This window comes from Cavia porcellus, unplaced genomic scaffold (genome assembly GCF_034190915.1).
Source record: "Cavia porcellus strain 051 isolate PalLab524CR breed Dunkin Hartley unplaced genomic scaffold, mCavPor4.1 scaffold_1, whole genome shotgun sequence".
Classification (NCBI taxonomy): Eukaryota; Metazoa; Chordata; class Mammalia; order Rodentia; family Caviidae; genus Cavia; species Cavia porcellus.
Genome location: NW_026947484.1, coordinates 167,269,056 through 167,296,496, shown reverse-complemented (window position 1 = coordinate 167,296,496; position 27,441 = coordinate 167,269,056). Strand labels below are relative to the sequence as shown.

General features: G+C 38.8%; 1 protein-coding gene and 1 long non-coding RNA gene across 2 annotated transcripts in view; one reads left to right on the top strand and one right to left on the bottom strand.

Annotated features, from left to right (window-relative positions):
* Nucleotides 1-852: 852 nt before the first annotated feature.
* On the top strand, nt 853-27,241 carry LOC111754280 (uncharacterized). The gene is made up of 4 exons (XR_002788974.2): nt 853-1,025; nt 4,228-4,377; nt 23,708-23,804; nt 26,900-27,241. It is a non-coding gene; the product is annotated as an uncharacterized LOC111754280 (long non-coding RNA).
* Nucleotides 6,880-27,441, bottom strand: part of C5 (complement C5) — an 87,360-nt gene continuing 66,798 nt past the window's right edge. Inside the window, exons 29-41 of the mRNA XM_003479135.4 lie at nt 27,236-27,441; nt 24,652-24,804; nt 22,555-22,617; nt 21,168-21,249; nt 20,143-20,200; nt 16,104-16,206; nt 15,681-15,755; nt 15,458-15,563; nt 14,378-14,461; nt 13,398-13,487; nt 11,139-11,222; nt 7,955-8,093; nt 6,880-7,433 (exon numbers count right to left, since the gene is read on the bottom strand). Of these exons, the coding sequence (XP_003479183.1) occupies nt 7,298-7,433; nt 7,955-8,093; nt 11,139-11,222; nt 13,398-13,487; nt 14,378-14,461; nt 15,458-15,563; nt 15,681-15,755; nt 16,104-16,206; nt 20,143-20,200; nt 21,168-21,249; nt 22,555-22,617; nt 24,652-24,804; nt 27,236-27,441 (1,379 nt within the window). The 3' untranslated portion in view covers nt 6,880-7,297. The remainder of the gene's footprint in view (nt 7,434-7,954; nt 8,094-11,138; nt 11,223-13,397; nt 13,488-14,377; nt 14,462-15,457; nt 15,564-15,680; nt 15,756-16,103; nt 16,207-20,142; nt 20,201-21,167; nt 21,250-22,554; nt 22,618-24,651; nt 24,805-27,235) is intronic.

Sequence of the window (27,441 nt, the reverse complement as noted above, 5' to 3'; positions counted from 1 at the left end):
GTTTCTCTTATCTCAGTTTCAACTGCTTTCCACCTACACTCCCATCACTATCACACACGTGCCACAGACACACATGCATGCACACACACACATGCACACACATCTCTGCACACACACCAACTCCAACCAAACAAAAACTGACTTCTCTCATCAGACACTTCCGATTTCTCTCATGTCAACTTTCAGAAATGCTAGCCCTGGACGTGCCTACGCACCCAGGCTCTGGCCTTTGCTCATCTGCAAGCCCAGCTGGTGGGAGGGGACACCAGGCTGCCAACCCTGAAAGGGGAGCCTGGTGCTGTGCATCTGGCCCACTTCGTACTGAAACCATGGCGACCCTTGCTCCTCCTCACTGGGCCTGGCCCCTCATCTGTGAAATGGGGAGAGGTTGAGTAAATAACCTCAAGGCATCTTTAAATGTCAATATTTTATGATTCAAAGTAGGATATTCATGAGAAAAAAAATTCGATTTTATCATCTATGGTGACATGTAATTAGCCAACCACAAGTTATTTTTCTTGTGCCAGGCACTATGCTAGTCATTTTACATGCATTATCCAAATTATTTAATTTAAGGCTCACAAAAACTTCTGATTTGGGAATTATTATACTCCCATTTTTCAGATGTGAAAAGTGAGAGTGAAAGAACTGTAGTCAATGTTCAGTTTTCCTCGTTAGTAGAACTGAAGTAGACTACCAGTGGCTTCTCACAGCTGAAGGAACACACTGGACTGTTCTCAGGGCCAGCCTCCACCTTGAACTGCCCTGCCACCTTCTGGGAGGTGGACCCTTGGGTTAGATGTCCCCAGCACCAGGGCCCTTGGCCTCTCTCAGAGAGCCCTACTCTGTCTTTCCACAGGTCCGGGTAGGAGACTGTGCTTCTTCACAGGGAGTCCACTTCTGGTCCTCTGTGGCTTCTGCTTGTCTGTGTGGGGAAAAGCCCACCGGGCCGAGAGTCAGAGGGCCCGGGCTGTGTAGCACCAGAGCTACACAGAAGTGGCTCCTCAGGGCCTCCGTTTTCTCAGGTGAGTCTGAAGGGACTGGATGAGATAGACTCCGGGTCTTTTCTGGTTTAGACATGTTAGTTATATAATTCAGAACAGTGTGGGTAACATGCACATATCTGATTATAATGATGGAAACAGTGAAGGAGAGATGTTATGTTCCAAGGAATAGATCTGTTTCTGCCAACACGTCTGTGAGGGTGGTGAACCTGCCAGTTGAGAAGGTTCCAGAAGGTTCTCAAAAACAGAATTCTCATCTTGTCTTAAAACCAAATCCGCAGTCTCTCTCCCTTCTTTTCCCCCTCCTTTTTTCTCTTTCTTTTCACTCTTCTGTGTTCTTCCCTTTCTTTTCCCCTCCCTCTTTTCTTTCCATTTTAATGCACAAAGGAATATTTTGCTGTCCTAATCACAGTAAAAGATGACGTCTTTTGTGATGCATTTCTCATAACTCATTAAACAAACAGAACTGATGTATTTTCAGGAATAAGGGGAAAACCATAGAAACAATTCAGGGTGGTTTTAAGACCTTTCAATTTTGACTGCTAAATTCCTGGCCCTCAAGACAGGTATTTTTCAATCATGAGGTCCCTGCATAGACTTTTAGGGAACCTTGGAAGTAATGTGCATGTGTGTTTCTCTGGAGAAAGGGGTCTGTGAGAGAAAAGAGCAGCTCTTGGCCTTGGAGGTCAGCCGAGGAGTCTCTCGGAGCTGGCCTGTTGCTGAGAGTTGGGCTGTGGTGTTAGTGACTGAACCCCAACACTAGATGAAATGGATCAAGATAAAAAAGACTGCTCCACAATCATGTTTGATCCGAGAATGAAAACAAGAACACTGTTGAAGCCACAAAAATAACCACACATCCCCCTTTCCTGGCTAATGTGAGTACTGCTTCATCAAGGTGCCCCATTGGAGGATCAGACACCTCCTCTACTTCTTAACAGCATCCAGTCCGGAGCAAAGGCTCCCTGCCTTGAATGTTTCTCAGAATAATTTACCACAAGCCCAAATTCTGTCTTTTCTAATACCCTCTTGCTTGAGGACCCATGGTGTATGTTCTCTGTCTTATGCTTGCAATCAATAAAATTAACTTTGTTCCTGGTCATCTTGCCTGAAGGAAACTGACAAGTCTATAGGTCTCATGACAGTCTGAAAAGGGTCTGAATGTAACTGGAGAAAATCCCAGCCCCCATGCTGATTAGTCCCTCTTTAAATTAATTGCCAGAGACCTCAAGTGAACCTATAATTGACAGGCAATTATATCACCAGCCCTTAGTCCATTCAGTTTCTGTCTCTTCTAGACAACGGTGTTACCTTTGCCACTTTCCCTTATGCTTCCAATCTCTCCCACCTCAGGTGAGGATCTTCCTCGCTGAGGAAGGAACCCCCAGGCTCTCCAGCACCTCTGCCCAGTCCTCTGACTCCCTGCCCACTGCCATGGATCAGGGCTGGGAACACGGTTGCCCAAGGGCTAAATCCAGCCTGCCCTGTCTATGTCTACTGCTTCATGTACTATCTGCAGCAACATCTGTGCCGCAGTGAGACAGTTGTGCAGTTGTAACATAAACCATCTTCCCTCCAAACTCTAAACTGTTTACAGATATTTTAATGCATGGATCTTTATAGATGTTTGGCAACCACTGGAACAGATGAGCGGGGGGTAAAGTTCAGTCCCCTTTTGTATTCCAGATTTCACCTATTCTAACCTCCTCCAGGACATTCCTCTAGCAAGCTTCCTATCTTTCCTTGCAACACCAATCATTTATTCTACTGGATCACCCCTTCCACACATGAATGTGTTATTCCATCTTAGCCTTTTCTTTATTCTGCTTTCCCAACCCTTCTCTTTGCTCCCTTTCATGGTTAAACTTCTTGAAAGAATTGTACTCATTGTCCCCAAATCTTCTCTTTTCCATTCGCTTTAAAGTTCACTCCAGTCAGGCTTGTATTTCATTCTTTCACCTAAAATGCTTTTGTTGAAATCACTGGCATCCAATAGTCACACATCTTCATCTTCATTCAGCAGAATTTGGTATGATTCAATTCTCTTGCTCCTAAAAGCCCACGATTTTTAACCTTGAAGGATACCCCACTCTCTTAGTCTGTCTCCTCACTCAATAGGTCCTCCATCTCTTTTCTCCAACGATTAATCCTGGGATACTCCAAAGGTGTATCCCTGGTTATTTTTTATCCTGCTCAGTGACCTTTTCCAGCCTTCTGGCTTCAATATACCAATGACTTTCAGATTTTTATTTTTGAGCTCAGACCTCTCTCTTGAACTCCAAACTACGCAACTGGTTGCCTCTGGACTCTCACTTGAACGTGTCATAACTCCTTCCTAAAGCACAGCACATCCACACTGAACCGACTCTGCCTCCCTGCAACCTATGCCACCTGCACCTCCATTCTTCCAATTGCTCCAGCTGAAGTTTTGGTATCATCCTGACTCTTCCTCTTATACTTACTTGCAGCAGATCAGAGAACCCAGGTGAATCTTTTAAGATGTATCTACCACTCTGCCCGAAGCACCAGCATGCCTTACCTGGCTCATTGCAATAGCCTCCTAATGGTCTCTTTACTTCTGCTCTTGCCTTATTTCAACATAGCAGTTAGGACAACCCTTTAATAAGGTTGATTGCAGTTTTAAATAGTGAAACTATGCTACTTCTCTGTCCAAAACTTTGCAGCGGTTCCTACTTCCTCTGCACCTGTTTCCCAGCTGCTTTGCTTTCTCTGTGGGACACCAGCATGCCCCTGTTTTAGGCATAGGCCTCAGTCCTCAAGAATGCCTGCAACACTTCCCCTGGCTAGCCACATGGCTCACTCTTTCATAGCCTTCAACGTGTGCTCAAATCTTACCTCTCACTGAAGCCCACCCTGACCTGACTGACCTATTTAAAACTGAAAACCCTCCCCTGACCATTCATATCCTCCCATTAGATTTTATTAACTTTTAACATTCAGGATCAAATCCCTAGTTTTTCTGTTTATTGTTTACTGTGTGTAGTGGTTGATTGTGTCAGCTTGAGAAGTTTAGAAGCTTAATTAAATTGGCTCAACAGTTCTACATCCTAGGGTTTAGAGGACTTGCCCTAGATAGTATAAAGGGGACATGAGAAGGGATGGGCTTGTTCTTTGGAGGAGCTCCACCCAGTCTCCGCCTTCAGCTTGGACGTCATCTCCTGGCTTCTGGCGCCGACTCTGGTTTTTGCCTTGGATTCTTCAGCCTTCTATCCCTGACCCATTGACCGCCTAATACAGACTTGCCTGGAACACTGCTGTGCACTCCAGATCTTGGACTCAAACCTTCCATCTCCAGTGTGCAGATGGCCTTTGTGCTTTCTTCCTTGTCTAACTCCCTGGCTGACCGTCAACGGTAAGCTGATTTTGTTATTTCTTATACATTCGTTTATCTTGCGTTATGTCTGTTTCTCTAGTAAAAGCCTGACTGATATGCTGCATTTCTCCCTAGTTGGAATCTAAGTTTCACAAAGTCCTGGATCTCGGTACCAGTCACTGAGAATGACTTGGCCTACATTTGCCATCAACATGCTTACTGGGTGTTGCTGAATAAGTATCACAGGGCTGGCAAAAGGGACTGAATGACCGTGGTCCACTGAGGAAAAGAGAGTGAGGGTGTTTTCCTCAGATATGGTTCATTGTCATTAACTCCATGTATTTTCTTAGGATGGAATTTTTCAACTATTTGGATGTCAACCTGAGATTTTTGCCCAAAGAGCAATATATAGTTTTTATTTACTTCTTTGCCTTAAATAGACTTACTGTCTGATCAATCAATTTATTTTAAAAGAAAATTTTATATCATGGTGTTGATGTGCTTGTTCAATTTTCCTAACATATATTAAAATAAACATATAGCTGTTAAACATAAAGCTATTGAATCTATAGCCATTAGATTACATATAGAGCTGTTACATGAACATATAGCTATAAAACCTTCATCTGTATTTCCTAGGATGATGCTGAGTGTCTCAGTGGTAATCTGCCTATGCTTTCCTCTCCATCAGAAAGGCCTTCCTGGCCCTCTGGCTCCCCCAAATCCATCTTTCTCCAGGAAGCCCTGGCTGCTCTTCTGGCTTGACTTCTCTGAGTATCCCTCACACTGGCAGACAGAAATGCATAATCCATAATTTAGATGCTTATAAACATTTGGTTTTGTTTTATGCTTCACACCACAAGATTATAAAATAAATTCTTAGAGCTATGGTAAAGAGATGTAAGAGTATTCAACTCTACTATTTTGGAGGCCATCAAAGAGATTAAGAGACTTGTCCCAAATCATTGCCAATTAAGGGGCAAAGCTAAATTTAGAATAGAGCCTTCTGATTCATCGCTTTCAGTGGGAATTCAGACACTTATTAAGGCCCTATCATGTGCTTGGCCTTGTATCAGGCACAGAGGCTAAGGATGAATTAGAGTCAGATTTCAACCACAGAGAGCTTACAGTGGGTGTATTCAGGAAGCCGCACACTATGCAAATGACTTTATATGATGAAGGACATCACTGCAAGGGCATGAATAAGTTGAACTGTGACTCTGAATGGAAGCCAGCCTAGTGTGGAGGGTCACCAAGCCTGACCAAGGAAGTAGACCCAGGAGTCCACTGAGGAGGACCTGCGGAGGTTTTAAATAGTGCCAGACTTGCTTTGGTTCTGGCAACTCGGCTGCTTTAATGAGACCAGGGTGGCTTTTCCTATTTGCCACCATACTCAGGGGGAAGGCAGCCAAGTAGCTCTGAGACTCTCTCATCTCAGCAGTAACTCCAGTGGTTTCCTCTGTTTGCATTCAGCAAGGTGACAGGAGACACTGGCAAGCCTGCCCTGGAGGAGACCTCTGCCCTCTCATTGACAGAATTTGGACATCTTGGACATGTTGGTTATTTTGCCAACGGAGTCCCTACAGTGTACGCTTTGACATTAACAACAAAAAACAAACAACAATAATAACAACAACAAAAATAGTCCTTAGTTCTTGGAAGTGGGAAATGCTAGTGTTACTGTATTTACAAGACACACCACAAAGCCTCATTTAGGCTCATCTAAGCGGTAAAATGTGGATTCTTCAAAAGAAGATGCCTTTCCATCCCCGAGCTACATGCAGGGTTTATCTGTATGTTTCCTTCTGGTTGTGCAGGTTCATCTGTGTCTAGGAGACTCCAGTGACATCTGCTTTTGTCCTAGAAAATTAAACCTAACAAGTAATGCAATGTACAGTGAGCAGCAAAGGGATGTGTTTAGATTCAGAAGGAGCCTGGTGATTTGACCTCTGGTTTTGCCTTTTCCTAGAACTGGAAATTGCTCCTCACTTTTAAGCCTTAATTTCTGCATCTGAAAAATGGGGGTAAAAACAATCCCTGTACTCTGTGAGATTTCTGAAACATTAAATGGGTGTATGTGGAGAACTCTTTTATAAGATCTAAAGGGCTATAAAACACCACTGAAAACTTAAGCTCCTGGTTTGAATACTCTTTTGTAAACTCTGTCGGAGGCTCAAGGAGAGATGAGGCTGGAACCGAAAAGTCTCGACTCCTACTTGGTTTCTTTTTGCTAGGTTGCTGCACTGGAGCCCACTTTCTGGTAGAGCAATTATTGGCAAGAGCAAGTTCCTGGGGAAATGAATCTGTGCTGGGAGGGGGAGCAAGGGAGGAGGGTAGAGAGACCTCCAGTCACCGGGAAGGAGGACAGAGGAAGGGAAGGGGCCAGAGACAAACTCTCCCACCTGCCCAGGGTGCCAGGGCTCTGAGCTTTGGCCTTCTCAGGTCGGAGTTCGTTACTGCTGCCTCCTGCTCGACTCGCGATTTGTCTGTCTTTGTATGCTTGAAGCTGGCCTAGCATAAAGTATCATGCTTTTTAGAGCATTTTGAAAGCAGAATTAAGCTTTAATGATCAGTTTTTGGTTCCTTGGTATTTTCTTTCAAGCAAAGGCCATGTTTTTGTAAGATACTTCATTTCAATGGGGTTATTCTTTTGGTTCCAGAAAACATTCCCGAATGGTAGGCTGTGGGAGGCGTTCCAGCTCATTGCTCCGGTGGCCCATAAACTTGGAGGATCTGTGTCTTCACACCCCCTCAGGACCATGTTACTTTAGAAAGTTACAGCTCTTAAAATTGTCCTTTAATACAAGCAAGTGCTATTAATTCTAAGGAAAGTGAGCTTTCCAAATAAGACCAGCTGTGACTGTTATTTAAAAAAAAAAAAAAAAAAAAAAAAGGGAACAAAAAGAGGAATTTCAACAATAGGAGTCTATAAGTGAAAACTATATGCCACAGAATCTTTTCAGGCATTTTCACAGCCATTTAAAAAGATGTCTTCAGCAAACTCATCTAAATTAGCTAAAAATGCTTGACACGATGAACATGTGACTGAAGGCCAATATTCAATCCACGTTGAGGAATCCAAAGGGTAGATGTACCTACCAAGAAAAAATGAATACATAGGGTTTGTGATGATGGCTACACATGGAGGGAAGCTGCCTTGAAGGTCCCCAGGGGCCCAGCTGCCAACCACACTTCAGGATCAGCTTGGGAAAGGTTCCCAAATCCTCAAATGCTCCTATGACTCAAGGCAGGAACGACATCTACAGCAAGGTCTGTTTTTTTTTTTTTTAAAAACAGGTAATAAGGTGGATATTTAAACTTTTCCTTACAAACAGACCAGTCTGAGAACATACTGAAGGACTAGTGGCGTGACTAAGGGAGGTCGGGAGAGTGGTTAGACTGACCCTTGGTGTCAGCCTTTTAAATGGTGTAGCCTTCCGCTAAGTAAGTGCTCAGCTGTCAGGAGTGTTTTCAGCAGTTCTTTGTTGTGAACTCCTATTATTTCATGTTTTTCATGGCTTATTGGTTAATGGCAGGGTACATAAGAGGTATGTAGGAATGAATTACACTCAGTTTTACAGGGAAGGTCAGAGACGCCACAATATTGATGACTTACTTGAAGCTGAAATTGTGTTTTATCTGGAGGGCTTCTTTACCCATAATTAAATACTGTCTTCCTTTCTCCAGGTCAGCATTAGCACAGGACACCTTTTTAATGAAGGTAATTTCAGAGCCTTTCTCAGCAACAGCATCCCCTGAGAGACATAAAGGAAGACTGTCAAATCGACATCTTAAAGTCACAATATGAACTCAGTCAAGATATCCAGCTCCTCAGGGCAGCTGGAGAGTGGCAATATTCACACTGTTAAGACTTCAGGCTCTGGAACCAGACTGTCTGGGTTAAACCCTAGCTGTGCCACTTCTCGGGGCCTCACCTGTGTAGCTCTGGCAGGATGATTTATGCTTTCTGGATGAGGACTCAGTCCCCTCATCTGAAAATGGGCACAATAATAAAACCTACCTTGTAGAACTGTTATGAGATTAAATGGGTTACTATATGACAATGCTTAGAATACAATAAGAATCATCTTTTTTTTGCTACTACTATTGTAGATGAACAACATTAACCTCTAGATATTATATAGCAAAATCTAAAAGTATTTTGGTAGCTGGAAACAATCAACTTTGTAGATAAGTCCAAGTCCAAAAGACTTGTAGATAAGTAAAAGTTCATGAATGACCTGGAAATTGTTAAGGAAAAAAATTTTGGTTTTCCAAAGGGCTCAGAAGCATCCAAGAAACTGATTTCCATTCCAGGAATGTGTTACTCCTCATGTTGGCCTCTTGAGCTTTACCTGTCTTTAAGCCCCCCTTACATTCTCACAGTATTTAACAAACTTTCCCTATTTACTCTTTCTCAGGAGAGTAAAGGGGGCTGACTGAGTCCAGGGTCTCACACATGCTAGGCCAGGGTTCTACTGCTGAGCTGCACCCTGCCTTCTCCTTTACTTTTTAAAATCTAAATCCCTACTACAGTGTTTTACTCACGTGTCTGTCTCCTCAGATAGACTAGAAACTTCTTGAAGAAATGTGTCAGGCAGATATCCTGTCACAGCAACATCCCACCCACAGGCCCAGTACTGTCTGCCATTTTGATCCTTGTCATAGTAAGCAGTGTGGGAACATGGGGCCTTAGTTTTACTTTTTTGTGCTACTGGGATTGAACCCAAAGGCTTGGAACTGAGCTACATCTCTAGCCTGTTTTTGTTTTTTATTTTGAGACAGGGTCTCACTAAATTGCTAAATTGCTCAGGCTGTGTTTGAACTTGTGATCCCTCTGCCTCAGGTTTCCAGTGTGTTGAGAGTACAGGTATTGCAGCCTTATTATTTTTTCCAACTTTTCATTTTTGTTAGTCCATAGTGCATAATGAACTGGTAATTGTATATAACACATTTTAATTCTTTTCTCATCATTTGCCCATTGTCTCTTTTCTGTCTCCTTCCAACTCTTGGTCCCCTTCCTTTTTGCAAAAGATTAGTCTTATTACTTTTAAAAAGTTTTTTGTCAGTAGGAAATTTCAATCCTATTTAGAAAAGGGCAGAAGAAGATTAACTCATCTGCAACAATCGCAAATCATTTTTTCACCTATGTCCTCACCTGCAGTTAAATATCCACTGTTCCAGGAGAAATAAGAATTCACCAAGGTTCAGAAACCACATAGTTTAGCCTTGACTCTAAGTAGTTAACTGTTAGTGTACAGCAGTTCTTGTGTAGTAGTACGCAGCATTTTGATCAAATGTAATAAGTATTAAAAAAAGAAACATCCAGAATTAGGAGAGTAAAATACCTAAAAATTACTTAACATTTCATCTTAGGTAACCTAATAGCTAATCTTCTGAATCCATAGCATCTTGGGAATCATCTGATATTGCACAAAATTCCAAATAGTCTAGAATGTTTTTCCATACTATGCAAAAATAGAAGTGGGAGAAAAAAAAGGAGGCGAGCGGTTTGGAGATGGGAAAAGGAAGAGAGAGAGAGAGGAGTACGAGGAAAGAAGATAAAAGGATCAAAATTATATATTTGTGTAATGTATATATAGATATATAAATTCCCCCACACAGAAATAACTGCTGTGTATTACAAATATATACTAATAAAATTATTAAAAAAGGTTGATACAAAGTAAAACAACTTATATTTCTGGAATGAAAAGCATTTTATTATCTCAGTTTAGAAAAATGGCTTATCAATGCTGTGAATTGGATACAGAGGGCAAATGGTGCACAACATTTGGGTGGAGGAAGGATCATAGCGCTAAATGTTTCCTTATTTCATCAGGATGTCAATTAGATATTCCAGTAAAGGAACTTTGTGGCCATCAATGAGAAAAAAATAAAATAACATCACATGCCAATTTCATATAATGAAATAAAATACACATAGTAAACTAGTATAACAAAAATAGAGAAGTTTTTGTCAGTGTTGATAAAGCAAGTAAAAATTTTAGAGTATTATTAGAATTTTTAATCCTCTTTGGAGTAGCCAACTTGATTATCGTTAGCCAACAATAATCAAATATTTTCAGATCAGATAGTTGAGAGAATTTCAAGAGAGAAAAAGTTGAAATAACATTGCAATTTAGATTTATGGTTCTACTTATTGCAGAATCTATAGCCACTGAAATGAGCAAACAGCTTTTTGGAAGATATAAATAAGGCAGTAAGATAAATTTTAAGAAAACTGTTTTAAGTAACTTAAAAGTAAGTTGACTCTGAAGATGGCTTACGATTCTTTACTGATTCCAAGCTACTAGAATGAATAACTGAAAAAAAAATCAAACTATTTTGCTGCACTTTGAGGTAAAAGGAGTCAGTGGGAAGTATTTATGTAGACTTGCTAAAAACTTAATTCCACTTGTAATTATTGTAAGTTTGCGGTACCTAATGTTTACATTCCCCGTGTGGAGTTTACGTTCCCCGCGTGGAGTGGGTCCACGCACATCACAAACCTTCAGTCCTGTTTTCATCCCCTTTCCTTCCCACCCATCTCCCTCCCTCCATCTCTTGATCACCTTCTCATTTGTGAAAATTCGATCTCTCTATTTCCTATTATCTGCCTTTTACTTTGCTTTTTATTTATAATTTGGGCTTTTCAAGATATGTCTTCTCAAATATAATATAAACTTTATGAAGCAGAAGCCTATTTTATTCAAGGTATGTCCTCTGTGTCTATGATAATTCTGAGCACATAGTACTAGATATTTGTTGAATGAAAGAATGAATGAATGAATTCTCACCCGCTTTATAGATATCCAGAAGAGTTGCAGTGTACTTGACAAAAGCATTTTCTTTCATCATAGATGTGATGCTGACTTTATAAACTGATAACAAAACAAAACAGGACAAAAGTTAAACAATTTGGGCTGAATATTACTAATGCCAGGTCCAGTAAAAAAAAGCTAGAATTGGTCAAATGGATGAGAACTGAAGCAGGGCAAACCATACTGGTCACCCTGAAGTTGATCCTTTTTTTGGAAAAAAAAAAAAGATCTTTGGAAGGATCCTCCCCCGATCCCTTTGATCAAACTGTTACAGTCCGTAGCCCTGGCTAACGAACAGGCTGATTAGGATAACAGTCATACCAAATAATAGATACACATGAAATAAACAGACAAGTTAAACTTGTGTTAGAGGCAAAATTCAGATACAAACCGTTTAGGAACCAGAGTGGATTCATGCCCATGAGTACCATTCAAAGAAAAAATCAGCAAAGTGTTTTCTGGAAAGTAGTACAAAAAATTCACATGACATTTATTCTTTGTGATAGGATAGATTTCTGACATTTCAGAGTTAAAATAGTTTTAAGAGGGAGGGAAAAAATAATTCAGTGAAATTTGTGGTTGCTTGCTAAAACAATATAGCACACTCTTCAGGTCTTGATATATCATTTTTAAGACTGCAGTTGTTCTTGGCTGAGATAGGCAGCTTTTATAGCTTTTAAAAAAGCCAACATGAATTACAGTACACAGAATTTATTCTGAATGGGGTGTTTCCATTAAAGGACTTCAGTAGACTATGGAGGAAATAGTACTGCAGTGCAGGCTGCATGCTAGCTCACCGTGCACTTCCTGTATGGCTTTGAGCAAACTGATCTCTCAAAGCTTCAATTTCTTCACTGGTAAAATAGTAATAAAGTTCTGTTGCCCATAAAGGTTCTTATAGACCCTAATGAAAAACCACATATGAAATCAGTAGGTAAATACAAAGTGCCAAACCAGCAATGCTTAGTTTTATTTATATGTAGTACCCTTTTAATCTTTAAAAATAAAGTTGAGATAATACACACTATTATCTTTGTACCCCATATGTGTGTGTGTGTGTGTGTGTGTGTGTGTGTGTGTGTGTGTGTATCTCCTTTTCTCTCAATCTCTTTCTCAAAACAGAATAGCCAAGAATAAATGTGGTAAAAATAAATATGGATAGAAAAGCAAGAGCTAATTCTATCAGGAACGTGACAACAACTATAAATGTCCTTGTGCGCTGATTTAACTCTGAGGTGCGGACAGCCAGGACGATGTCTTGTTTTTGAAATGGAGAGAGTCTCAAATACAGATCAAAGCTAAGCACATAATAAAAATTATTTACTTGATTCTACTTTGTGTTGAAGAGATACTCAAGGAACTGAGCCCCCAAACCTCACTTGTTTTGCCTCTGCTCTATCAGCCAGAATACAAAACTGAAATCTTAAATGTCTCTCCGTAGCTTCTCCAAAAGTTCCTTTGAATACATTTTAGTGCCTGCAATTCAAACACATTAAAGTGTCTTGGCTGGGTATGCATGTCAGTTCCATTATTTTAAATGAAAATCACATTTCCTTATTGAAGAATAAGTAACTTTTCATCTTCACACTGAAAATTGAGGACATTTTCCTTCCAGGGAACAAATGGAATGCTATATTTGTAAAATCATTAAATAAAGTTTTCGATCTTTTTGATAGAAATACATGTTAAGACTCATGCATGTGTAGAACCTATAAACAGTTTACAAGAACTGATCTTATGACACATGATGAAATGAACAAATACTTTGAAGAAAAAAAAAGGTACTACCGGACCCAATGCTAATTCTGAAGTATCATGATGTGAAATCCAGCAATGTTATTATTCTTTGTCCAGAGTGATTTTAGTCTGCTTTGGTTTGTTTAATCTCAACATAAATGAAGATATGGAGAACTGCATGTATGTTTAAGTGTATATAGGGTTGATAACCATATTACTAAGTTTTTGTTGGATAGTTGAATAGAACTATTTGCAATCTCGCTGTTTGAATTCACACTTATATGTTCCACTTTTGTATCTTGAACAATTATTTGTAAGAGGTCAATATGTAAACATCAACTAGTGATTTATTACTGTTTATTTTTTCTTTGAAAGTATGTATTATATCTACCTGTTTACTGTCTTTAGTCTTTCTTTAAAAAGAAAAAGGTTTTTGATCTTTCTAATTGATCGTGTATTCATAAAATTTCACATACAAAAAACTATATTTGAACTTACCATATGCAATTTCTGGTTTACATGCTATTTCTTTCCTGGCATCTGCAGAGATTGTCAAATCCAATTCTTTCTCCATTTGCCCACAGTCAGCTGGATTATATGAAAAAGAGAATAGTTAGGTTAATATAAAGAAACTCACTATCTTTGGGAGTAAACATGGTTTCCAGTACAATCTTAAATGCCCGAATCCTAAGACCTATTTTCCTGTCTTCCTTAAGGCATTATATAAAGCAAAAAATTATCTAAAGCAAAAATGAAACTAAACAAAAACAAAATTTTGACCATAAGACATTCTTAGAATTGGCATTCACTGACACTCAACTCTTTAGAAATGTACATGCTTCTTTTAAATAAAGGGGCGTATTTTCCATTTTGAGTGTACCCAAAATTCTTCAAAGGACTTAAAGTGATAATATGATGGATTAATAACTATAAGATTAATAACTATAAGATCTACACATTGCCTATGCAATGTGTAGATAGTAAAGATTTTGCAAATGAAACCAAAAGTAACTCAGACCCTCATGGTGTGGAATTTCCATTGGTGAATTCTGGATCTTTTGCTGGGTCAAAAAGACTCTTTGATTTACAAAAGACCGAATGGAGCTACACAATAAAAGAGAATTACATTAACTGGGTGGTATAAGTGGAAGAGAGCGGAATTTAGGCTTAGCCCGAGTTTGTTGTCCTGGGTTGTGGTCTTACGTTAAAAAGATTGGTTGAAAGTGGAAATTCCATACCATGTTACCTGATGATAGCAAACAACCATCTAGATGGTGTTTCTTTGCTCCTGTACAGTATTCCATCGGGTTGTGCAGGGGTTATAGAAAAGGAGTTTACAATGGTCATTCCCTTTCTACTTCCTACATTTCTACTTCTGAGAAATGATAGTTTGCCAAACAGCTCCTCCCAGATTAACCCCCGATTAGAAGTGGCTGCATTAAATAAACTGCAACCTCCACATGTTAAATGGAGTTTACCTTCCACACACTTGCATGTTGCTTCTTCACAGACTTTCTGAAGTTTGGTGTCAGAAGCGCTATAAAACATGGTACACTGTTTATCTGTGTCAAAAAGAGTGTGGTTATGAGAAACGGCTTGATTGACATATAACACATGTACTGATTAGGGTGCCTCTTACAAGAAATTTCAGAAATTGCCTATTCCAAACACTTTTTATGGCCAAGGCCAAGAGTGGTTACATTTTGAATTGGCTGATCTGGGAAAGATCCTGGTACTAGCCCTTTATTAGCTATGTTCTGTGCTTGAAATTTTGCCGTTCATTATTCATCGTTTCAGATGAAACTTATTTGATACTCCCATAAATGAGATGAAAATAGTTACATGAAGAATGACTGAAAGAATTGCAATTATTTAGGCTTGGTGTTAGAGTTTGGCTCGCTTTAAGAATTTTCTAACAAAGAAAAATGCCCAAGGTCTAATCATCTGTCACTTAACATTTCGTGGAAGTGGTTGAGCGATCAAATATGGGATAATTCATTCAATAACACAATAAGTTCAGATTATGAATTTGACACTGTGTTGGATACTAGCGATACAAAGGTGAAAATATTTTGTCTGAGATTGGTAAGTAAGAAAGATACACAACATAATATAAAATAATTTCAGTGCGATGTGGCAATCATTGTAATAAGGCTTTGTCAAGTTGCAGTGAGAATAAAGACAGGTAAAAGTTATTCTTGGATTAATGAAACAGGAGAGTAAGAATAAACTGGCTTCTCTTAGAATGAGAGATACAGTGAATACTAACAATGAACACCATGGATAAGTTTGAGGCAAAGAATGTTAAAGGTGGAGGTAATATGCTCCAGTGATTTTTGAAAATGAAGACATTGAAGTTGGAGATGTGAAATGATTTTCTCATTATCATGAAGTAGTTTGAATACAGTAGTTAAAGCTTGTATGCAGTAGTCTGAATGTTCAGGTAGAGAGGTTTATAAAGTAGGTGCTAAGAGAAGCAATGTACAGTTCATAGGCCTTTGGTGAATTTCTACAGGTTATGTAATCTTCTGAAGAAATTTCAGAGTAGAATGGATTACCTGGTCTGTGATACTCATATACTGTGAAAGTAGCAGGATTCAGAAACTCAACTTTAAAAAGTTCAAATATCCGGAACCGGACACAAAGGAAATCTTTGGAGGGAATCTGTTTGACAAATTTGAAGATTTAAGAAAATTATGAGGGAGAGGATCTTTGCAATTAGTTTAGCCTTGAATTCTGAATGGTGACAGTATGGGAAAAATAGCAAGAGGTGAAGCTTACTGAATTCAGTTGCAAAATAACATGTCCATCCTTGATTTGGTAATCAGTTAATAGTTGATCCACCCCTTCCACAAGCTAAGGAAAGAAATGGAAACAGTTGAATTTAATTTCATCATATTAATGTTTAATTGCATTCATCTGTTGGTGGGCCGTTAAACCACAAGCATGTGACCCACTAGTCAAAGAAGTTGAAGGGCAGTTCTTAAAAAGCTTGAACAGGTTAGCACAGGCACTGACATTTTTTGGATCACAATATGCTCCTGATTTACTTTTATAAACCGAAACTTAGGTAGATTGTTGTTTTGGAAAGAACGTTTTAGGCACTGGTATGAAAGGCATATTAAAATGAAAGCCTATCTGTTGTCTCTAAAACAATGCAGGAAAGATCCCAAGCATTCCCAGCGTTTACAGGAAAACACTTACAGCTCGTAAGTCCTCTTGGTTTGCACTGATTCCCGTAGGCAGGGAGATATCCATGACCGCATGGGAGGACCCGGATGACGATTCTTCCTTGCTGGGAATGTAGCTAAATCAAATAAGAGATTAGCAAACAGAATAAGTATATGCATAAGATTCCTTAAAATAGGGTTTTATTCATTAGCAGACTTTACTTTTTGAATTTGGGGCTCTATTTATTTGGTCCTCTGTAACACGTAGGTCAGAATCCCTGAATGTTAAGAGTTGCAAGAGATCTTTGAGTCATCTATCTCAACTCTTCACTCAACCTGGCAGTAATTTCAAGGGACCACCATTCTGAGCACAGAAGTCATTCACCCCAAGTGAGCTAGCTGTGGATACTGAGGAAGAAAGGAAAACACTCCTCCAAGGTTACGTAGCTAGTACAAGCACAGCTGCATATAAATCCAGATTTCTTGGTTATCACTCTAGTTCTTTTTCTAATGGACTAGATTTAAAGGTAAAGTTAGCTGTGAAAGATTGACTCCCCTATTTCCTAATAAAAAATTAAAAAAAAGATTGATTGTATATTGAAAAGAGACATATCCAGGAACAGACTGGAAGAAATACATTAGCAGTTACTTTTTCTGAATGATGAGGTTATATTTGATTATGCCTCCTCTTTCCCATATTTTCCTTAATAGATACCTTCTTTAAAAAATAATGTTTCAAGGGCTGTCTCTTGCCTAGGAATCATGCTAATGGCAAGTTAACGAGAATCGCAAAGGTGATAAAATGGGAGGTTTTGTTTTGTTTCATAAGAAAGAAAGGAGCACTAAAAGCAAGATTTAGGAAATGAGTTTTATCCCCGTTTTGCTGAGGATTTCCACAAATCTTTTCTCCTTTCTGAGCTTATTTATACAGGAAATATGAACTTGTGGTTTAGACTTATCTTTATGACTCTAAGACTAAGGCTTTGAATGGCAAAGGCCTGGTGCTATGGACGGGTTGTGGGAAGGGGCAAAGACAGCAGGGTCTACACAAGCTGACCTAAATTGGAGGCTGGAATTTGAAGTCAGAATGAAAAGAAGAAATTGAGGAGATAGCTTCATAAAAGGGGGAAATGAATTGATCTGAATTCAGTGGAATAAATATTTGTGAAATGGGAGATACATGAATTAGTGAGATGTCAGGGCGTATATTTTTCTCAATTATACCTTATACAGCATACATAAAACAGTCCCTGTTAGAAGCTTTTCGATACAATATCTACCAAATAATTGAAAGTATTGGAAAATCTCTGACTTGTAAAAATGTGATCCTGTTCTTTACCAAATGCACCATTTAAGACAGAATATAAGGCATCTCTGAACTGTATGGTGACACCTAAGCTTTTCCCTAATTGGATGGGTAGAGGCAAAGAACTTTTGCTCACAGATGCAAATATTCCAGCACCAAAATGGAAAAGGGCCTCCAAGGCAGAGTGTCTGTGAAAAGGTTGCCAGAGCCTTGATGACCAGTTGCCATGGTGACCATTTCAGCCAAGGAACTGAAATCCTCCTTTTAAGAAGCTCTTTGCCTGCTGCCAAAACCAGCAATCTTCCCCAAAGGCATTTTGTTGCAAGAAAAATTAAATCTTTTTTTCTTTATGAATACAACAGAGAGTTGTAAAAAACAAAATATATAAAAGAGGCCCTCTGAACGCAGAAACTGTTTTTTAATCAGGAGACAGAATATTTGAAGGCAAAGAATTTCTTACATGAATAAGGACTACACAGTTACTTTTGGAATTTACCCAAACTAACTTCAGTGTCACAGAGCCAAATGCATATTCCACCCACCTTTCTTGAACATTCTGTCTCCAATTTGTAAAAACCAAAGGTCAGAATATTCAATATCACATTTTTACTTGTTTTCTTTTATATACTGACACTGTGGAAATTGGCCTCCTGTTAATGAAGTCAAAAGAATGAGTTTTTGGTAACAGCCTTTTTATATAGAGTAGATCTACACATTTGAACTGGCAGGAACTTTGAGGTGAGATGGCCCAGCATCCTTGGTTTACAGGAATTCTGCAGAAGCAGGCTTTTTTGCTGAAGGTCACTAGAGTACTTCCTGGCAGAGGCAAACCCACAGGACTCCCACTCCATTATTATTAGAGGATCTTTCTTCATGCCAACTGCAGATACTTCCTTGTACAGTCTCATGTTGACCCCAGCTCTGCTCAGAAGTTTGTTCACACCTCCTTGTGACTACTGTTATGGGTTTAAAGGTAACTATGACCATGCCTCTGGAGGTACCCAAGAGGAAGAATGGTAGTTAGGAAGAAAGAGGCTGCTAGAAAAGGGCTAACAAGTGAGGAAAGATGTTTGAGAGGGAACAGAGAGCAGAAGAGAACTGGCCAAGGCGGGAAGCAGGGAATGCTGCAAGGGTGGAATACTGCCAAGAGAGAAAGCAGGTCGAGGTCATCGAAGGAATCTGCAGAAGAGCGATGCTGTCAAAATCACAAACAAAGCTGAGGAATAACAAGGAAGGAGGCAGTAGAAAACAATTCATTGTTTCTCGGTATCAATGGTCTCAGTTTTCCCCATTTGGAAGAGTTGGCTGGGATACTAGATTGGACACCAGGAAACACGGATTGTAACCCCTAGTTCTGCCTCTAACTGAAAACTTGGCAGGTTACTTCACCTTTTGAGTCTCATTTTATTTCTAAAACAGAAGAATTTCTGAATTGTGCCCACAGTCCTTCTGTGCTCCAGTCTATTACCCAACTACTAAATTATCCATATTGAGTGCCTTGGTAGTATGTGCCATTGTAAATAAAAACAGAAAAATACCATTCGTGGGTGTTGCTGTATTGACAATATGAAGAATTAAGAAGGCAGAGGCCAGCAGGAAGGATTGGGGGAAGAGGGAAGAAATCTGTGTTTAAATTCTGTCTTCCCCACTAACTGACTCACTTTTTGTGATAACTTATGTAAAAAATATATACATATTTTCAAAACAAGTGGACACTTTCACAAACATTTTAGGATGGTGACTGTGATAAGTAGATTAATAGGTCACCAAGGTTGCCCATGTCCTAATTGCTAGAACCAAAGGGACTTTACAGTTGAAGTTAAAAATCTAAAATTGTTGGGGGCTGGGGATTTAGCTCAGTGGCATAAGTACCTGCCTTGCAAGCAGGCGGTCATGAGTTTGATCCCCGGTACCGATAAAAAAAAAAAGGAAAAATCTAAAATTGTTATGGATTATCTGGGTGGGCCCAGTAGAATCACAAGGGTTTTAATAAAAGAGAGAAAGGTGTGATAATGGAAACACGAATCAGAGTCCGAAAATGACTGGACGACTCTGTAGCACTAGTATTGATGACAGAGGAAAAGCCCAAAAGCCAAAGAACATTAGAGGAACTAGAATCTGGAAGAGACAAAGAAATGGATTCACCTCTAGAGTTTCCAGAAGAAATACAACCTCAACAACGCCTTGATTTACAACTTCTGACCTTCAGAATTATAGGAGAAGACATTTGTATGAAGTTTCAGTAAATTGTTACCTAACAACCCTAAGAGATGACATTGGCCAGTTTAAGCCTCAGCATTTAGTGGTTCAGCATCAAAGATTCTTAACCTTGGCTATGCTAGGATGACATCTGAGCCTGTGGTCTGAGATAAGCTGTTTCTGAAAGTTTTGACAGCAATGTGCAGCCTGAGTTGAGAATGGCTGAGAATTTTGTTGGGTGAATGTGCTTTTTCTAAGAGAGCAGGAGTTGGTTATAGGTGAAACTTTTTCATTTTTTTCTCTGTTATTTCAATCATACCTCTACCCTTCTGAAAGACCAAATTGAAAAAATTATGGCCATACAGTTTGAATGAGAAGACAAACAGGAGAGAAAACTACATGTGAGCAAAATCAAAGCAAGTATTTGAGTATCCTTGCTGTATGCTGCATTTAAAAACTGGACACTTTTGTATCTTCTGGACATCTTAAAATTCAAAAAGATGCAGAGAAACATGATAGCAAAAGTAAGATACTGAAATCTACATTCTACTTTGTGCAAATATCTCACCTGGCACATGCTATTATGCGCTTGTATCCTGAGTCACCGATGCTGCTGTATCTAGATGCTAGTAAAAACAGACAGGAAGTAAACTGTTTTTAGTTATTTTGGAACTTGACAGAACAGATCATCCATGAGAAAGTCTGCAACATACTTAAAAAAAGATTTATAATTTGAAAATTGGCACTTGGGGTGATTTTAATGCCCAGTCATGGCTATGGATCATATCAAGAAGATTTTAAGTGATTAGAACAGTTCTCTGCTGTCAAAGAATTTATAATTTCAGGAGGAAATTGTTTAGCTTAAGTATGTATTGGAAACGTGTTTGGCAGACGGTGAAAGGAGCAACAGCAGATGCCTGGATTTGCTGGTCGTTGGAAGTTTCCTGTAGGAACAGGCCACTGAGCCACCAATGGAAGCAGTATACACTGTGGTCCTGGGCAAAGTGCAGAGGAAGAGGACTGGACAGTACAAGTGGCCACTTTCGTTTTTGGAGAGGGAAGTGAGGGAAGTGAGATCCAGCCTTCAGAGGAATGAGAAGCCCTCAGGTTTTTTAGAAAAGGTGGGGAGGGGCACTAATGAAAAGAACATATGTATTAGAGAGACTGAGATAAAATACAGACAGAGAAATGTACACTTGTGGGATCCCATAGAGGGCAGAGAGGTAAGAGGTGGAAAACTAACAGGGTGACAAGAAAACTGAGGGCCCAGGAATGAAATGCCAACACAAATGCATGGAAATTCAAAGGAATTAGACCTTTTTTTGTGGTCTAATTTACAGATAGTTACATTCCTTTAATCAAAACATCATCATAGTGAATAGTTAGTTATTAAGTTATTTAACATTTGTTCCTATTATTAAAGAGTTATATACATTATAATAAATGGCAATGGCTTACTGAGATGTCAACTTGCTTGAGAATTAGAGTAAGATATTTTGTTTTTTTGAACAAGAACATTTTCCCTACTAAGGGAAGCTCTCTATGTGACACTACATGAAAGCCCAAATTACAATGTAAATCATGCTGTTTTACCTTCAATGTTCTGGGTATCAATTTTCAAATAAAAGCTGCAAACTTCCTCTGAAGTACCGGTTTTATGAACTACAGTTTTTACCTACATTGGGACATGAAAACAAGAAGATTCTATTTAAAACAGGAAAATGAAAAAGGTATTATGGTAGTACTCCTACTGCTAATGGCATGCTTGTGGTATCATTTTCAGCATCTAGAAGGAGTGGTGAACATAAATAAGTCATTTTCTCAACAGCTGGACTTTCATCAAACTCCATAATCTGAAGCACAACTGAGAAACAAACAAACAAAATGGCTTCAGGCCATTCATCATCTATGAACAATCTAGACTACAGGAAAGATGCCAAGTTCTCTCTGATTCTGTACACTTTAAATTTACATATAACACTACAAAGTTGGAAGTGTGATTTTATCCCAGCCTACACACCACCAAGATAAATAACAAATTATGGGTGTGTTTGGACCAGCAAAGGTGTTACCAGAAGTGACAGAGAAGCAGATGATCCACTCTCCCTCATGCAGTCTTACATAGAGTCCTGGAAGGTATAAATGTACTAAAGACAAGAGCATAATTTAAGGCACCAATAAGATGTTAATTTCTGCTTAGAATACAGTTTAAGATAGCATGGCCATTCATGAAGTGCTGAGGAAAATTTGCAACTGATAATTGTTTAAAATAAAAGAAACTTAAAATCTTTACATATAATCAATTCCCAAAGGTACTGGCTAAGTGCGATGCCTACTGATCACAGAAAACATATACACACATATGCGTATACGTGACATATGTATATACACATATATAATACAAATTATATATCTATGTACAGACATGTCCACATAACCATGGAGATGTGTGCTGGAAAATGAGTCATTAAGTGATTTTAACCCTGTGCAAATGCCATAGAGTATATTTATAAAAACCAACACACTGAACTGGGCATATAGCTTAGTGGCACAGCACCTGCCTGGGAAGTGCAATGTCATGAGTTTGATCCCCAGTACCAGAAAACGAAACAAAGCAAGCAAACAAACAAACAAAAAAACTGGTGTTACTTATGATATAAATTAATGTGACCACTGTCATATATGAGGCCATCTTTGATAGCAAAATCACTATGCAGTGCATGAATATATATAACTATATACTACATAACTTCTACAAATATACAGAAGGCATCCTTTTATATATATATGAAGATTAACATAGTCATTATAAAAAAGTTGTAAAAACAGCTGGTCAAGATAGCTAAAAAGAACTATAAAATTTTTGGAGTCCTAATTGAGTCATGGTTATCCAACCTCAGATGTATTATTTTGTAGCAAAGTCCTCAACTTAGAACACATGGACACAAAACTTCTTATTGACTCTCAACTAAACACTCACATGCACTGTAGCCAAGCCATTGCTATGTCCTGTACTGATGATGAGGTCATCATTGAGAGGCACCTGGAAAGACGGATAGAGAAACCAGGCTTTCAATCATTGTTTAATAATGGGAAGAATGAAAAGTGCTTAGGAAACAATGAAAAGCGTAGGCTGACACTTCCGGGCTTCTCATGAGATTAAAGGATAAGACATTGAAAATCCCATGCCCCCAGTCACCACTAAAAGACATTAGAACTTCCTCTCTCCCTTCCGTGTGTAAATAAGATGTCTGAGATCTCCTGAGCGAGCCAACAAAGCCAGCACTTCAGAGCTCACTTTCGTTTGCATTTTTACTTATTCATGGTTATGGCAAAACTGGATCTTCATTTCCTTTGGCCCAGTGAACAAATTTCTTTCAGTATCTATAGTTCAAGTATTAGTATCCACCACTGGGGATTATTTTCAGCATCTGATGTGTAGTTGGAGATTGTTTTCATTATTATCACTGAGATACTTGACTCTAAAGTGGGTGCAAGATCTCTTTAGCTCTCTCTGCCTTTCCCTTTGCACCTCTTTTCTACATCTTGATAGTTCATCTTGTTTGCTTGTCACCGGCCTTTGTCCAAACATCTGGCACCCTGCCTCCATTCTCCAAGCCAGCTAAATCCATTGTTACTTCCTGCTCTGCTAAGAGGAAAGTGAAGACGTGAACTCCTCTCCTCTCCTCTCCAGAGAAAATCTGTGATCCAAATGCTTTCTAATTTCTGGAAAGTATGGGGGAGATCAAGGGAGCAAGAGCTTGAAGAGTCAGCCTTTCCTTCATTTCAAGTGTGCAGCTTCCCCTTTCCTGTGCTTAGCACATGAATACAACCTGGATTTGCTGTGCATAAAAGTTTCTTGAGCCTTTGCCTAGGGAAACTGGCCACTTTTACTATTCTCCAGATAAAATGCAGTAGCCTTTAATGGAGAACAAGTGCTCTGAGATGCTACAAGAAAAAAGATTCCTAAGACAAACAAGTCTGGAAAACATTGCAGGTTGTACCCATCGCTTTACCATCATATGTGTTAAAGAACAGGAAAATCTTGCACTGAAAATTTGTTTGACTTCATTTAAACTAGAATTTCCATGCTTACTTGACCACCTAACTTTTCTTTGTGTAACACATTTCAGAAAATGCTGGTGTAGAGAACTTTAACAGTCAGGCCCTGGATTTTATAGTCCAGGCTTCACATGGAAGCAGCATCCTGGACTCAGGTCTCAAGGAAAGGTGAGAATTAGATTTGTATTTGAAATCTGTTGTTTAAAAACTGGCATAGTTCTGTGTGTATGTCTTTATTTATATCCACATTATTTCTCTTTTAGACCAATGGTTTTTTGTTTTTATACTGAATTTTATATTTCATGTTTATTTATTTTTCACAAGCATAAATTTGTGGATGGTGTGGACAGGGAGTACTATTTCCAATTATTTGTACATTTAATTCAAACATTATAATTAGAAAAATACATATTAGTAGTTATATCCTGGAAGTGAATGGTAGTATACAGTCTGTTTTTCTCCAATGTTTCCTTTTTCTTGGGAAATTTTCATAAACCAAAGTTTTCACTTTTAAAAATCCAGCAGTAGCAAAGGACACAAGGCAAGAAATTTGGAAATTTAAAAGCCATATTCAACCTGGCTGGAGTCTGCATATAGGACCAAGACCTAAACCACCAGCAAATTCCCTAACATCTTTACTTGTTACTCTATGATGCTAACTTTGTGTGTGCCATTACCTAGGCCCGGAATGTTCTCCTTTCTACAACTGGCTAGCTAATTCTGCTTCTTCCATCTGGGTTTTAGACAAACTTCCCACTTTCCAGCCTGGATTAAGGGCCTCTCCTTCTGCATTTGATATTCCTACCAACAATCTTATTTTTCACTGTCTGTTTAAATGACTGTGTTTGGGTTTTATTTTTGAAATCTAAGGCCCAAAATATAACAGACGTCCCTGCCTTGGACAAATCAGGTACTCAACATGTTTACACAGTGAAATATATTTGCACACTAAGGGTGGAACAGATGATTTCAGTGGTTACATACAATTGTTAAAACATTAAGAAAAATTAATTACCTCTACTGGTCTCCCAAGGAAATTCTTGTCTGTCACCTTATAATGGTAGAAGTCACCTTTGTGCTTATAGGAGACATTGATATCCATATTCAGTTGGTGTTGTTTAATGAGGAGTGAGTATTCTGTCAGGCCCTCAATGGCATTAATTGTATCCTATCAGCAATCAAAGAGAGACAGAAATATGTTTATTTATATAACCCATGTCTATAAACAGGTAGGGAGCATTGTCTGAAAAAAAAAAAAAAACTCCAGTTGACTGAGTGAAGCCAACTAAAGGCCCATTGTGGAGAAGAAAGATCTCTCTCTCCCTAATAAAGATGTTAGCAGGAATAGAGAGGAAATACAGACTCCTATCTGGGACTTCTCTGTACTCTGGCGTGTGTAACCTTGGGCAAGTCACTCCTTGTGGAATGCCCTCAGTTCTGCTTGGCTATCTTTCTTGTCCTTCAGTCTTAGAATAATTACTTCTATAGTGAGGCTACAAACTCTCTTTTTCCATTATTTCATGTTATGATGCTGATTTTTCTACCTATTATATCAATTTCTATTATCATCTACTTCAACCTATAATAATTTTATCTATAGTTAGTTTATTGTTGACTGTCCTACTCCATAAAGTGAGATTTGTGGGACAAACAGGTAGCATATATTTCTTGGTATTTCCTATGACTTGAATGCATTCCTTAAGTTGATATGTTGTCACTTAATTTTCCATGTGGGAGGTTGGAGACAGAGCCTAATGGGAGGAGCTCGGGTCACAGCAGTGAGTGGATTACTGGATTCCTTATACAGGGATGAGTTTGTCCCCTCTTCTGTTCTCTTTTAGTTCCTTCTTGCCCTCTCTTTGTCTTTCCTTCATGGGATAATGCAGCAAAAAAGCCCTTTTCAGATGCTCCCTGAGTCCTGGACATCTCAATCTCCAGAACCATGAGCATCTCTCTAGAATATTTCTGTTCATCATAAATGATCGTGTCTGTGGTATTCTGTTCTAGCAGCACAAAACTGACTGAAAGTGTCCATTGCATTTAGTGAATACATATGGTGGCTATTCAATACATAATTGTTGAAGGAATAAATGAATGAACAGTATTATTTGGAATCCATCTTCCTCATCTATAGAATCAGAGAAGGTAACTAAGTCAGAGATTTAAATACAAGGCAGACCCCCCGCCTGTGTTGTACCCATGGTGAAACCCATGAAATGTTCATTAAGTCAATCCTAAAGGTTCCTTGTGCCTCTAAATTTTACATGTCTACATATACATACTGTGTTATTATCTCAACATCCTGGACACAGTGCAGATGTGGACACTTGAGCTAAACTTTGAATACAGATATAAAGTCATGTACTAGTTAATGGCAGAAATATAAAAATGCACTGTGCAAGTTGTTGGTGTGCAAATATCTTGAAGTGTACTCACATATGCCTGGATAGTAGTGGGTCATGAGGGAGAACTCTGTAGAGCTCTCAGTAATACAGACAGCCCCTGCAGCACGTATACCATAGGTTCATCACCAGTGGTGTAGGTCAGTCATTCAGTGTGACCACTTGACAGAGTAAGGGACACGGTAAACATGAGATGCATGAAGCTGTTGCTGGAGTGTATTTTATAGTAAACTTTTTCCGTAAGTAGAATGAGTAAAATTTAAGATAATGCTAAAAACATAGTAGAGAGGCAGAAAGTGTAGTTCAATGGAAACGAGCAAGGCCCTAGATTAGATTCTCCCCACAGAGACTGTAGTGTACTAAATACAGAAACCAGAAACATCATTGCTGATTATCATTCTACAATTCATTATCAAGCATGTATACTATGCCTGTGTGCTATACTTTTATATGATGATAAGGGAAATAGGTTTGTTTATACTAATCTCACCACAGATATGAGTAATGTGTTGAACTATGACATTTCAATTACTACAGTGTCACTAGACAATATATAGCTATAATATATTACTACAGTGTCAGTAGACAATATATAGCTATAATTACTAGTGTCATATATAATTTATATAATAGATATATATTATATACAATATAATATATATAATAATATATATATAAATAATAGCTCCATTATAATCTTATGGACCATTGTTGAATATGCAATGTGCTGTTGACAAAAATATCATTAGGTGGCACATGGTAATAGCTATAAATATGTGTATATATAATACTCTAATGAGTAATACAATCATCAAATTTTATTTTAATTTTTATATTTCTTTCAATTTTTATATTTTTCAGGTGAAGAAAAATGTCAGTTTTTCCCTCTACATAGCAACTACTATTACACAGAACATGATAAAATTGCTGGTGGTCTTTTTAGACTTTCATGGTCAGTAAGAATCATGAAAGGAAAGTACTGGGCTTAGACTCAGGAGGCAAGAGTGCTGATCTTGGCTCTGCCACTGTGTGTCTGACTGAAGCTCGCTGAGTATATTTCTTCCTCTGCAGCTCCTCTCTAGGGATCCTTCCACGCTAGACATTTGGTGGACAAGGACATAGAGGGCAGAGTGTGGAAAGTGTGGGGCAGAAAACAAAAAGCACGTAGAGGAATGATACAAGACAAAGACATAATACCTGGGTTGAATAAAAGCCGCCTCCATATCTCTGCTCTTCTGATAGCCATTTGATGATAGGATTGACATAATTCATGTCTTTCAAGTTCAGGCTGGTGAGTAAAGCATAAGAAGTTGTTTCCACCATTGTGGCCGTAGCGGCATTAGGTGCAAAACTGCCTTCAGGTTGGAGACTGTCTTTCCAAAAACGGTAAATGGGTGGATTAC